This window comes from Falco cherrug, chromosome 10 (assembly GCF_023634085.1).
Source record: "Falco cherrug isolate bFalChe1 chromosome 10, bFalChe1.pri, whole genome shotgun sequence".
NCBI lineage: Eukaryota > Metazoa > Chordata > Aves > Falconiformes > Falconidae > Falco > Falco cherrug.
In genome coordinates, this window is record NC_073706.1 from 19348976 (window position 1) to 19360566 (window position 11591).

Consider the following 11591-nt stretch of genomic DNA (forward strand, 5'->3'; position numbering starts at 1 on the left):
AGCATGGCTTGGCACAGCACATGCCATGTGTGGCACAGCATGGCCCAGCCCAGTGTAGGTAGTAGCAGTGTTGGTGCCACCCATGGTGTCCCTGCTGCCTGCTTATCTGGGCCCTGTCTTGGGGACTGATTAATGACTGCTGCAGGCAGGGGGACAGGCAGGGGGCAGGCAGAGGACAGGAGGGCAGGCAGGGGAACAGACAGGGGACAGGGGACAGGCAGGGGGGCAGGCAGGGGACAGACAGGGGAACAGGCAGGGATGCAGGCCAGGGTGCCCATGGGAGCCCTGGTTTCATGGTGGCCCTGGGGACATCGAGGTGGCAACAGCCTCCTGGCAACGCCCCGGGGCTGTTCCCAATAGGGCCCCACGGCCCCGCAGAGGGGGGGCAGGGCCTGAGCAACCCTTGGGCTCTGCTGGGCACCGCGTCCCCTGTGTCCCTTCCATGCCCCACTCTGTCCCCACGTGTCCCCGCCATGCCCCCCTTTCCCCACTGTGTCCCTTCCTTGTCTCCATGTGTCCCCTCTATGTCCCCCCTTTCCCCACTGTGACCCTCCCTTGTCTCCCTGTGTCCCCTCCATGTCCACCCCGTGCCCCCCTCTGTCCCCCCGTGTCCCGACCTAGTCCCCTTGTGTGTCCCCCACCCTGTGTCCCACCATGTCCTCCCCCTCCATGTCCTCCATGCCCCATCACAGCCCTGTCCTGGGGACCCCATCTGCCCGGTCCCCAGGCTGCCCTCCCGCCCCCCCGCCCCCCTCACGTTGTCCCCATGCCCCAGGATGCTGGTCCCCGGCATCCCCCGTGTCCTCCGGCCCTGGGTGTCCCCGTGTCACAGGTGCTCCCATATCTCTACGCCACCCCCAGGGCCGCCTGCAGCGCAGCCCCCCCCCCCCCCCCCCCGGGGACAGCGTGTCCCTGTGTCCCCGAATCACCGGGCTGCGGGTGGCATAACCCAGCAGTGTCCCCCGCGTCCCTGTGCCGGGGAAGGGGGGTGGGGGGGCCTTGGCTCCTCCGGGCCGTCAGGGGGCGCCAGGCCGGTTACCCCCTGCCCCCGGGCCGCTCCTGGCGGCCGCCCCCGGCAGGCGCGCGGTGAGGGGCGGGGCGGGAGCGGCCGGCGGCCATGGCGGACACCGAGAAGCTCAACCTCGACTCCATCATCAGCCGCCTCCTGGAGGGTAAGCGGCACCGCCCCCGCCGCCCCGGACAACCTCGGGCTTCCCCCCGCCATGGCCGGGCCACCCCCGCCTCCCCCCTGCCATTAGGCCGCGGCAGGGCCCGGCCCCCCGGGGGGGGCTCCCCGGGCCGCGCTCGGCGGGGGCGGGGCGTGCCGGTGGTGGGCTGCAGGGCCGGGCGGGGGCTTCGGGGGGGTATCCCCGAGGGGCATGGCCTGTACCCCTGGGGGGGGGCCCTGGGGCTGAGCCTGCGGGGGTGGGGAGGCCCGGAGAAGGCGGGGGGGGCTGGGCTGGGGGCCTTGGGCCTGGCTGGGGGAGGGCGCTGTGCAGGGGATGGGGCCTGGGTATTGGGCTGGGGGGGCTGGCAGGCGGCAGGGAAGTTTCGGGGGACTGGTGGGGGGCTGTGGGGTTTGGGGGCTTAGGGGAGTGGGGCCCTTCTGGATTTGGGATAGGCCGAGGGGGTGGTATTAGGGGATGTTGGGTGGGGGGTGTCTTGGCTCATGGGGGTGCCAGTTTGGTGGGCACTGGGACGGGGGGGTATGTGGGTTCACAGGCCTCACGGTGTGGGGGGCCCAGCCACAACCCCCAACACTGGCAGGGGAGGGGTGCCCTGGGGTGGGGGGTGACCCATGCCCACCATCCTAGGGTGAGCCAGGACCCTCTCTGGGTGAGGGGGGGACACTTGAATCCCCCGTGCCCACCGCTCCTGCCAGTCTGGGCACGGGGTGTGCCACGGCCTCAGTGCCAGCGCGTGGGGTGCTGGCGGGGTCCCTGACGCCTGTCTCTCTGGTGGGGCCAGTCCAAGGGTCGCGGCCGGGAAAGAACGTGCAGCTGACGGAGAACGAGATCCGGGGGCTGTGCCTCAAGTCACGGGAGATCTTCCTCAGTCAGCCCATCCTGCTGGAGCTGGAGGCACCCCTCAAGATCTGCGGTGAGGACTGATCGGGTGCTGTGCTGGCCGGGCACAGGATGGGCAACCCCCCGGGATGGGCACAGGGGCCAGCTAGGGGTCCCAGCACAGCTGTGTGCTCGCCTGGAGACGTGGATGGGCAGCACTGGGGCCCGCTGTGGGGTGGTGTGGGAAACTGGGGTCCCATGCATGCGCTGTTCCCCCCTCCAGGTGACATCCACGGGCAGTACTACGACCTGCTGCGGCTCTTTGAGTACGGGGGCTTCCCTCCTGAGAGCAACTACCTGTTCCTGGGTGACTACGTGGACCGGGGAAAGCAGTCGCTGGAGACCATCTGCCTGCTGCTCGCCTACAAGATCAAGTACCCTGAGAACTTCTTCCTGCTGCGCGGCAACCATGAGTGTGCTAGCATCAACCGCATCTATGGCTTCTATGATGAGTGTGAGTGCTCAGGCTGCAGCTGTGTCCCCTCACAACCTCTCTGCCGTTCCCCCGTGCCCCCCCTTACCCGGCATCATCCCCATGCTGTCCTGCACCAACCCCATCTACAGCTGCCGTGACCAGGGGAAGTCCTTCTGCCACCCCTGTGCCATCCCTGTATCCACAACCAACCTGTACTGCCCCAGTGCTCCCAGCACCATCCACACTGAGTGTCCCGCACTCACCCCATACCCCTATACACGCCCTGCAACCACTTCTGCAGGTGTGCACCCTGAGGATACCCGCTGCATGATGCCATGCCACCCCATGGCATTGCCCCCATGCAGCTGGAGCTCTGCTGGGGCCAGTGGGCCTCTGGGCAGCTGTGCTTCCCTTGGGGGGCACGAGCCCACACAGGGGCTCACGGGGAGCCCCACATGCTCCCTGTATTCCCAAAGGCGCAGCACTAGACCCACACCCACTGCCTTGCAGGCAAGCGGCGGTACAACATCAAGCTCTGGAAGACTTTCACCGACTGCTTCAACTGTTTGCCCATTGCCGCTATTGTGGATGAGAAGATCTTCTGCTGCCATGGAGGTGGGCACAGCCCTGCCCAGGGCTGCGGGGGAAACAGCCACCGGGGGCTGGAGGGGAGGACAGGAGCTCAGTGCCGATGCTTTTGGGGTGCCCCAGAGAGATGGGGGCTGTTCCTAAAGAGGCAGGGCCTGATGCAGCCTTCCCCTCCCTGCAGGGCTGTCTCCCGACCTGCAGTCGATGGAGCAGATCCGGCGGATCATGCGCCCCACCGATGTGCCGGATCAGGGCCTGCTCTGTGACCTGCTCTGGTCCGACCCTGACAAAGATGTGCAGGGCTGGGGTGAGAACGACCGCGGTGTCTCCTTCACCTTTGGGGCGGAGGTGGTGGCGAAGTTCCTGCACAAGCACGACCTGGACCTCATCTGCCGGGCGCACCAGGTACCGCCGGGTACCCCTGGGGTGGGATTTGGGTCCCCAGTGGCTACCAGCTGTGGGGCAGGCATTTCCACCTCTAGGATTTGTCCCTCAAGGGCAGTATTTACTCTAGGGGCTGCCCAACTCCGCACAGGTGGGGGTCCTGGGGAGGTATTTGCCTTCAGAAGGGAGATGTTTGACATTGGAGATGTTGGGGGGCCTGTTGAGACTGTGTAGGCTGGACCCCTGGGGGTATCTGCCCTGGGGAGGGAGTATTTGCCTTGAGGGCGCCTGGCTCAGTGCTGGCTCCGATGCCTGTGCAGGTGGTGGAGGACGGCTACGAGTTCTTCGCCAAGCGCCAGCTTGTCACCCTCTTCTCGGCGCCCAACTACTGCGGCGAGTTTGACAATGCAGGCGCCATGATGAGCGTGGATGAGACGCTTATGTGTTCATTTCAGGTGGGCTGGGGGCACTGCCAGCAGTGGGGAGAGTGAGGGGCAAGCCTGTGGTGAGCCTGGGGGCTCTGTGGGAGGGCCCTGGATCCTGCTGGGGGGTCGAGGGGGGAGTATGGAGGGGGCCCATGGAGTTGGAGGAAGCTTCTGCCCTGAAGGCGGGAGGGGAATGGGGAGCTGGAACAGGCCAGGGCATGGCGTGCAGCTCCCCTACTCACCCCTTTCCCCCCTCCTCCCCAGATTTTGAAGCCGGCTGACAAGAACAAGGGCAAATACGGGCAGTTCAGCGGGCTGAACCCCGCGGGACGCCCCGTCACCCCTCCCCGTAACTCTGCCAAAGCCAAGAAATGAGCCGCAAGCTGCCCCAGCTGGGGTCTAGGCCCCCGCCCTCACCATCAGGTCGCTTTTCTTTCGACTTGTTTTTTATTTGTAAGATCCTGCCCCCCCTGCCACACTCCGCTGAACCAAATACAGGCCCAGGGCAGGGACTGCCGGCACGAGGGGGTACCCAGAGCCCAGCCCTGGGATGGCAGTGGAGGCAGGGGGGCAGGAAGATTTTTTTGGGAATAAACTTGTAATGGGTCTTGGGGGGGTGTCTGTGTTTGGGGGCCGGTGCTGGGTCGGGGGGGTGCCTGTCCTGGTGCCTGGATGCTGCAGGGCAGGGGGGTGTCACGTAGAGGTGGGGAGCTGGCAGCTGTGTCCTTGGGGCTCTCAGTACTCGTTGTCACTGTCCTCTGCCAGCACCTCCTGGGTGGGGGCCAGGCTGGGCCCCCTTGGCATCAGCACTGAGCCAAAAAACAGCGAGCAGAACTGTGGGGAGAGGTGGGGGGTCAGGAGGGGGCTGTGCCCATCCACCTGCCCCCAGGCACGCCCGTGCCCATCTCAGACCTTCTTGTGAGGCGGGGTCCCTGGCACAGCTCCTTCCTCTTCCTCCTCCTCCTCCTCAGGGTCACTTTCGGCTGGATGTGGGGTGCGCAGGGGGAAGGTGGGGCTGGGGGGTGCCCCTGAGCCCTCCTCATAGGCGCTGGTTTCCATGGCAATCATGTAGGACTCAAGGTCGTCGGCAAAGTCGTCTGATGGGGCAGGCGGGTGGGACACACTATTGGGGAGAGAGCAAGTAAGCAGCGGGGCAGAGTGGGGACTGTACACTCTGGTGCCTGCTGACAGCAGCTGGGACTGTTGTCCTCCCAGAGGCTGCCACAAGCCCTGCTTACCCGTTGGTTGGGGGGGGCTGCAGGTTGCTTTCTGTGTCTGAGAGGGTGGCCAGCACCAGGTGGACCTCCAGCACTGCATCATCCAGGGTGAAAACCACCGGCCTGGGGGGCACAGGGGGCCTGAGAGGGGGGACCAGGGGCAGGGCTGGCGCAGAAGGGATGGGGTGCCCATTCCTACCTGCCAGGCACATCGTAGTGGATGGTGAGGGGCAGGTTGGAGGCCTCGGCAAAGGTCAGCAGCCCCTGGGGACAAGGGGGAGGTTGAGGGGGGCAGAGGGGTGACCCAGGGCTGAGGAGGAGGGTGGACAGGGACTCACCCGAAACTCCTTGAGGCAGAAGGTGATGTGGGAGCCCGGGACCACAGCCACCATCTGGAATTCATCCTCAGCCAGCCACAGCTCCGTCACCATCGTCTTTTTCAGCTCTGGTTGGGGGAACGACGTGGGTCAGGGGGCCATGGAGGCACCCTGAGGCTGGGGAAGGGGCACCCCCACCCCGCAGGGCTCACCCGTCTCATCCTCCACATAGTTGCGCAGGCTGAGCTTGCCCCCGGGGCCAGCCCCCAGCGTCACCTCAGCCAGCGTCGGTGGGAAGTGGACCACGGCCTCTGCCAGCACCCTGCAGGCACACAGAGGGGGGTCACAGCTGGGGGCTGAGCACCGCCCCCCCCGCCCCCTCCCCAATCCAAGTCCCACAGGGCCAGCTGGGGTTCCCCCTCCCACCTGCCTTCACCCCCACCCTTTGCAGCCATGCCAGTGCCACCCGCCTCCCCGGCGCTCACCGTGCCGGGGCGCAGAGCTGGCTAGCGCAGCGCTGTGTGTCGAAGACGGCCTGGAGCCGCTCGCACTCCTGGAACGCCAGGTTGTGGGTCTTGGTGACACCTGGCAGGGGTGACACCGTCTCAGCAGGGCAGGATAGTGGTGCCAGTGTGCATGTGTGTCCCCAGCTGCCACCATGTCACCGCCGGCACTCACCGTACTTGCAGTGGAGCTGTACGACCAGGCGGCTGGCACGGGGCCTGAGCAGGATGAGGCATTTCTCCACCGTCTTCTCCAGCGAGGGCAGCGAACGGAAGATGCCCAGGAAGGACTGCGGGCAGGGGATGGACACAGGGACGGTCACCCTGCCTGGGTGTCATTCCCCCCCAGCCCTGGAGGTGCAGGGAGCACCCAGGCAGGGTGCTGGTGGTGGGGACTGCACCTTCATGAGGACTTTGCATCGCAAGAGCTCGCTGTGGGGCTGGGGGCTGCCCGCCTCATACAGCTGGAAGAAGAGGGGCGCGAAGAGAAAGGAGGCGAAGGCAGAGCGCGAGGAATTGACGGTACGCAGGGACAGCTGGGGACACACACACAGAGACCAGGTTGGCACCCCCTGCCCACCCCCAGCAGGGACGAAGGGGGCCAATAGGTGCCCCCCAGCTCCCAGCCAGCCCCCCCGGTGGCCCCTACCCCGCCGTCAGTGGGCTCCAGGTACAGCTCATCCCCGATGCGCGACAGGGAGTGCACGGCTCGGCCGAGGACTGTGGGGGGGAAAAGAGGGGTGAGGCAGTGTGCCCCTCCTCAAATCCCCCCCCCCGCCCCCCCGGCCCTGCTTACCTTTGACGTTGCCGCCAGCGATGATGCACTTCATGGCGCAGGGTCCGGGCTGGGCACGTGGGGGCTTCGCGCCTGCCGCCCCCGCCCCACCGGTGAGGCCCCGCCCACCCCCCAAGGCCACGCCCACCCCAGATGGTTGCGCCCGGTGACCCCCGTCCCGACCTGCGATGGACGCGCCCAGCGCCCCCACCTCTCCACCCCGCAGTGCCTCGGCGGTGCCGCCTCCCCAGCGGCCCCCGGAATGGTGGCGGCCGCCTCCCCCCTCCCCCCCCCCGCGCAGGGCGCAGTGGTTCCGCCTGCTTTACCGCGCGCCGCGCCGGTACCTTCCCCGCTCCCGCGCCGCCCCGGCCCGGCGCCTTCCCATTGGCCGGTCGCCTGCCTCCGTCCCGCCCCCGCCGCCAGCTGATTGGTCGACGCTCCCGCGTGACGGCCCGGCGGCGTTCCCGATCTGGCGTTCTCGCTTCACGTATCCGAGGAGACCCCGCCCTGTGCTTCGGGCCCGCCCCCCGCGGCTCGCTATTGGGCGGCAGAGCGCAGGCGCCGCTGGCCGTTGGAGTGACGTACCTCTCAGCCAATGGGGCTTCGACGGCTACGGGCGGCTGGGCGCCCCTCGGCACTGCTCCGCAGCCCCCGGCCCGGCCCTGCCGCCGCCTGCCCGCTCGGGCCCTTCCCCGGGCCGCCTGGCTCGTCCCTGGCTTCTCCCTGCGGCCTGCCAGGGGAGGAAGGTCCTCCGGGGTCCCTGGGCCTTTCTGAGGGGCCTGTGCGGGCCCGCCCTGCACCAGGCCTGTGCCGCGGCTCCCCACAGCGGCTCCCAGCGGCGCTGCGGGTGCGTCCCGCCGGGGCTCCGGCCACCCCCTCTCCCTTCAGCAGCTGTTCCCGCAGTGCCTGACCCGCACCCCCACCTGCCCCTCCCAGCAGGTCCCGGGGTAAGGCGCCCTGTCAGGGTCTCCCCATTCCCTTCAGCTCAGCCCCCTCCATCAAGCTGCCGCTGGCCCCTGTCCACACTCACTGGGCATGGGGCTCCCTGGGCTGCGTCTGTGGGGCTGGGGAGGCCTGTGGCTCCCCGGAGTCGGGTGGCCATCCACACAGGGGTGTGCAGTAGCTGGCAGAGCCATCCACACTCCAGTCCCTCCCAGGAGCCCGGCATTTGGGCAGCTTCAGCCCCCTGACAGTGCCTGAGGGCACACGGGTGAGCGGGGATGCCGTGGGCGGGTTGGCAGTGGTTAACGGTCTCCTCATCCTGCAGGCGCTGCTGGCTGTGCTGTGATGGAAAGCGGGAAGCTTGTACCTGGAAGGCTGGCACCATATCTGAAGCGGGCAAGGGTATGAAAATAATAAAGAGCGTAGGGGGTCCTGCCGGGGAGGCTGGGCGAGGGGGAGCTCAGCAAATCGTTTTCCTCACACAGGCAGCCAGCCTGAATCGACTGGCTCTCAGGCTGGGGCCTCGAGGGAGGCCAGGGGATCTGGCTGCGAGGAACTCAACTCGTGCTCACAGCAGGGTCCTTCAGCTGGCTCCCGCCCGCGGCAGGATCAGCGGCTGCCCAAGTCCCTCCTCCTGGGCTCGGTAGCTGCAGGGCTGGAGCCGAGGGGCCCCAGTACGCAGCCTGCAGAGTGGGGCTGGCACCTGAGGGGGGAGGCAGGGAGGGGGGCACGGAGCCTCTCTCTTATGGCTGCCATCCTCTAGCATGTGGCCACGGCTTCTCCTCCTCTTTTCTGTATCAGGTGTGCCACTGGTGCTCAGTGCCTCTCCAAATGCACCACATCCGGGATTTTGGACACAAAGCCCCTCAGCAGCGCATCTCCTCCAGGTACGCAAACTTTTGACCTTTGTGGGGCCGCTCTGCAGGCCAAGCCACATGTGTGTGGCTGGGCTCAGGCCGCAGGCAGGGAGCTCAGGGGACTCCCAGGCCTGCCTTGGCCTGGGCTTGGGGTCTGGCCACCCGGGGTCAGCTGGATCTGGCTCCCTCCGCCCTTGGGGTGAGCACTGGCTACCGGCCCCTTCCTCCCAGGAGGAGGAGGAGGAGGAGGACGGGATTGTGTGTGAGCGTCCGTTCCAGCTCTTGAACAGCAGCCGGGCTCCTCTGGAGCCGGCATCCCCAGGAGGGGCTCTGGCCTCGGGGCTCGGCATTTTATGGGGCTGTGGATAGGACGCAGCTGGCTGTGGTCGTGACACACACACCTCAGCGGTGGCCAAAGCCACGCGCACCCCTCCCTCTTCCCCTGGCCGCCCTGAGCCAGCGCTGACGAGGCACTGAGGACTGGGCTGGATACGGGCTGGGAGCAGGAGCCTGGCAGCCCTTGGGGGGCTCCGGCACCCCCAGGCTCAGCCTAGCCCTGTTCCACCTCTCCCAGCACACCCACACAGTCAGGGACCCTCATCCCTGGCAACTTCCCTGCCATCCCCGGGTGCCCCCTCCCACCCAACGGGCTCGGGGCCATCTCCCAACACCAGTGGCTGCCTGCTTCTCCGAGAGCCACAGCTTCCTTCCCGGCATGGCGTCCCAAGCACATGGCGTGGTGCCCTCGCCCAGCCAGCGGCGCGGGGAGACAGACGGCCACAGCTGGGCTCCTGCTCCCTGCCTGGCAGGAGGGGGACAGGCGCCTGCCGCCGCGGGGCCAAATGGCTGCTCGGTGCCCTGAGACATCCCCTGGCTGCGCCCCAGGGGTGTCCCTGAGGATCTGGGACGGTGCCTTGCCAGCCCCAGCCCATGCCTCGGAGGGGCTGCAGGTGGTTTGGGGCTAAAACCCTCCCTGTTGCTGGGCTTTCTGGGTCCGCCCCAGCACTTGGGCACTTGACATCCCCTCTTCTCTCCCTCCTCCATCTGTGAGGGGCCCGGAGCTTTGGAGCAGCCCTGGGATATTGTTACCACCTGAAGAGAGCAAACAGTGCTGGATACGGAGCTGGGGGCCATGGAGGGGCCAGGTAGGAGCACGAGAGGCTGCAGGCGGGTGGGCAGGGGCCGTGGCGCGGCAGCAGGCGGGCAGGCAGCGAGCTACACGCCACAAAGGTCAGCAGTGGGAGGCAGGGCCGGCAGTGGCGCCGGCGGAGGGACCCGCGACGCCCGGGCTGGGATGAAGGTGAGGTCAGCTGCCCACGGCACTGCCGGTGACGTGGTCCCCGAGGGCAGGGGGGGCACGGCCTCGCCCACGCGGGGCTGTCGTGGTCTGGTGCCCAAGGCCAGGCCTGCGGAGGAGGAGGAGGATGCCTGGCTGGGGCTCTCCAGCGGTCTGACCTGCCTGTGCCTTCTGCCCCCCTTGTCCCGGGGCAGGGGCTCCGTCTTGGCACCACCGCTGGCACGGGGCTCTGTGGCAGTGGAGAGGGGGCTGAGGAAGCCAGGAGGCAGCTGGGGAGGAAGGCACGAGCTGGGGTGGGGGGACAGACTTGTATGCACCGCTGGGCTGCTGTTGGAGGGGGCTGCCATGGTGCTGATGGGCTGGGGGGACTCGTGCCACAGTCCACTGGCCGTGTTACCATTTTCCTCCTCTTTCCTCTCTCAGGTGTTGGCCCAGTGTGAGCCGTGCAGCTGTGGAGCTGGAAAACTCACCAGGAACGACCTCGGCACTGCCTTTTGGGGAGGGGACAGGGCAGCGATGGGCAGCCCCACTGCTGCCTCAGTAGGCAGGACTTGACAGCCCCCCCAGGCTGGCAGCCGCTCCTGCAGCCCCCCCAGGGACATGAAGGCGGCTTTTCCCAACTGCTCCACGATGCTGGCGGGGGCTGTTTGCTCTGGGGGGAAACCAGATACTCTGCACCGCGGCTGGGGGAGTGGAGCAGAGGGGCTGGCCCCACGCTGTGTGGGCAGAGGCAGGGGCGGAGGTGGGGACCCTCTCAGGCACACTGCAGGGGAGCCAGGCTGAGGCACCTTCCCTCCGCGGAGCCGCTCTGGCCGGCTTCCCCGGTGCGAGAGCTTGGGCAGCTCCGTCCTGCACAGGTGCTGTCCCACCAACACCTCTGCAGCCCCCTACCTGCACCCTTGGGGCTGCAGCACCCCCGGAGCGAGTGCCGAGGAGCCTTCCCCGTGGCTCCCAGCCGCTCTGCAGGGCTCACTTCATCGCCTTCCCCACAGCCCGCGAGCAGCAGTGGCATTGCCTGGGCCGGAGCAGTGCACGGAGAATTCCTCATCTTAACCAGGGGGCTCTGGACACCACACCACTACCACCCCCCGCCACCCCAGAGCATGCCAAATCTGCGACTCCCAGCCAATAAATCACCCCGGCAGCGCCACAGTGCATGTCAGTGCGTGGTTTATCTGTACGGGGGGTCTCTAAACCTGGGGCCGGCGGGTTTGGCACTGCGGGTCCCTGTGGACTTGGGGAAAGGCCAGTGTTGGTGTGCACCGGACAGATACCCGCTGCTCCGAGCCCCGGAGAAAGGTGCCAACGACAGAGCCTGGAGGGCTCAGACCTGGCCTGGGCCGGGGGCTGGAGTGGAAACGAATCTGGCTTTTACCTCCCAGCCCTTCCCAGCACTCCCGAGCAGCGCTGGCCGGCCAGCCCTTTGTTTTAAACAAAGCTTTTTCGGGGGAGCCAGCTTGGGCGAGGACGTTCTCCTCCGTCACCGAGTGCGCAACCCTGGCTTCCCGGCAGGGATGCACTGTGGCCTCTGTGGCAGCACCCACTCGTGGATGTGGATCATGAGGGGAAGGGATTGTGGGGGGAGTCCTGGCTGTTGGATGCCCCCCTCCCCTGCTGCTGAGATGTTGGGGCTCCAGCAGGGTTTTACACCCTGCTTGGTCCTGGGGGTCTGCCCTCGCCCCCGGTGCCCACCCCACTCACCCTGGTGGGTTAGGAGGAACGCCACGGTCGCTGCCGGGGTCCCCGCGGCCGCTGGGGCGGGGGTCGGCCTAACGGGGGAGGTTCATTGGGAAGGAAGGGGCTCT

The 11591-nt window shown here is 67.4% G+C and overlaps 3 protein-coding genes across 4 annotated transcripts; 2 read left to right on the top strand and 1 right to left on the bottom strand.

Moving 5' to 3' along the window:
- Positions 1-1033: 1033 nt before the first annotated feature.
- On the top strand, positions 1034-4485 carry PPP1CA (protein phosphatase 1 catalytic subunit alpha). The gene is made up of 7 exons (XM_055722820.1): positions 1034-1172; positions 1969-2100; positions 2290-2520; positions 2992-3096; positions 3251-3474; positions 3774-3908; positions 4143-4485. The coding sequence occupies exons 1-7, from the start codon at positions 1118-1120 to the stop codon at positions 4251-4253; spliced, it is 993 nt and encodes a 330-aa protein (XP_055578795.1). The 5' UTR covers positions 1034-1117; the 3' UTR covers positions 4254-4485.
- On the bottom strand, positions 4303-6861 carry RAD9A (RAD9 checkpoint clamp component A). 2 transcript variants are annotated; one of them, XM_005438346.4, is made up of 11 exons: positions 6712-6861; positions 6565-6635; positions 6317-6451; positions 6091-6205; positions 5898-5997; positions 5625-5734; positions 5434-5540; positions 5295-5359; positions 5117-5218; positions 4791-5001; positions 4303-4712 (listed from the first exon to the last, which is right to left on the bottom strand). In XM_005438346.4, the coding sequence occupies exons 1-11, from the start codon at positions 6743-6745 to the stop codon at positions 4614-4616; spliced, it is 1149 nt and encodes a 382-aa protein (XP_005438403.1). In that variant the 5' UTR covers positions 6746-6861; the 3' UTR covers positions 4303-4613. The 2 variants fall into 2 exon arrangements, with proteins under 2 accessions (XP_005438403.1, XP_027659944.1); XM_027804143.2 differs by lacking the exon at positions 6317-6451.
- A 17-nt stretch (positions 6862-6878) lies between these two features.
- LOC114015632 (proline-rich protein 36-like) lies at positions 6879-10941 on the top strand. Its single transcript, XM_027804084.2, has 4 exons — positions 6879-7537; positions 7958-8034; positions 8434-9634; positions 10210-10941. Exons 1-3 carry the CDS (start codon positions 6879-6881, stop codon positions 8856-8858), a joined length of 1161 nt encoding a protein of 386 aa, XP_027659885.2. The 3' UTR covers positions 8859-9634; positions 10210-10941.
- The last annotated feature ends 650 nt before the right edge of the window (positions 10942-11591 follow it).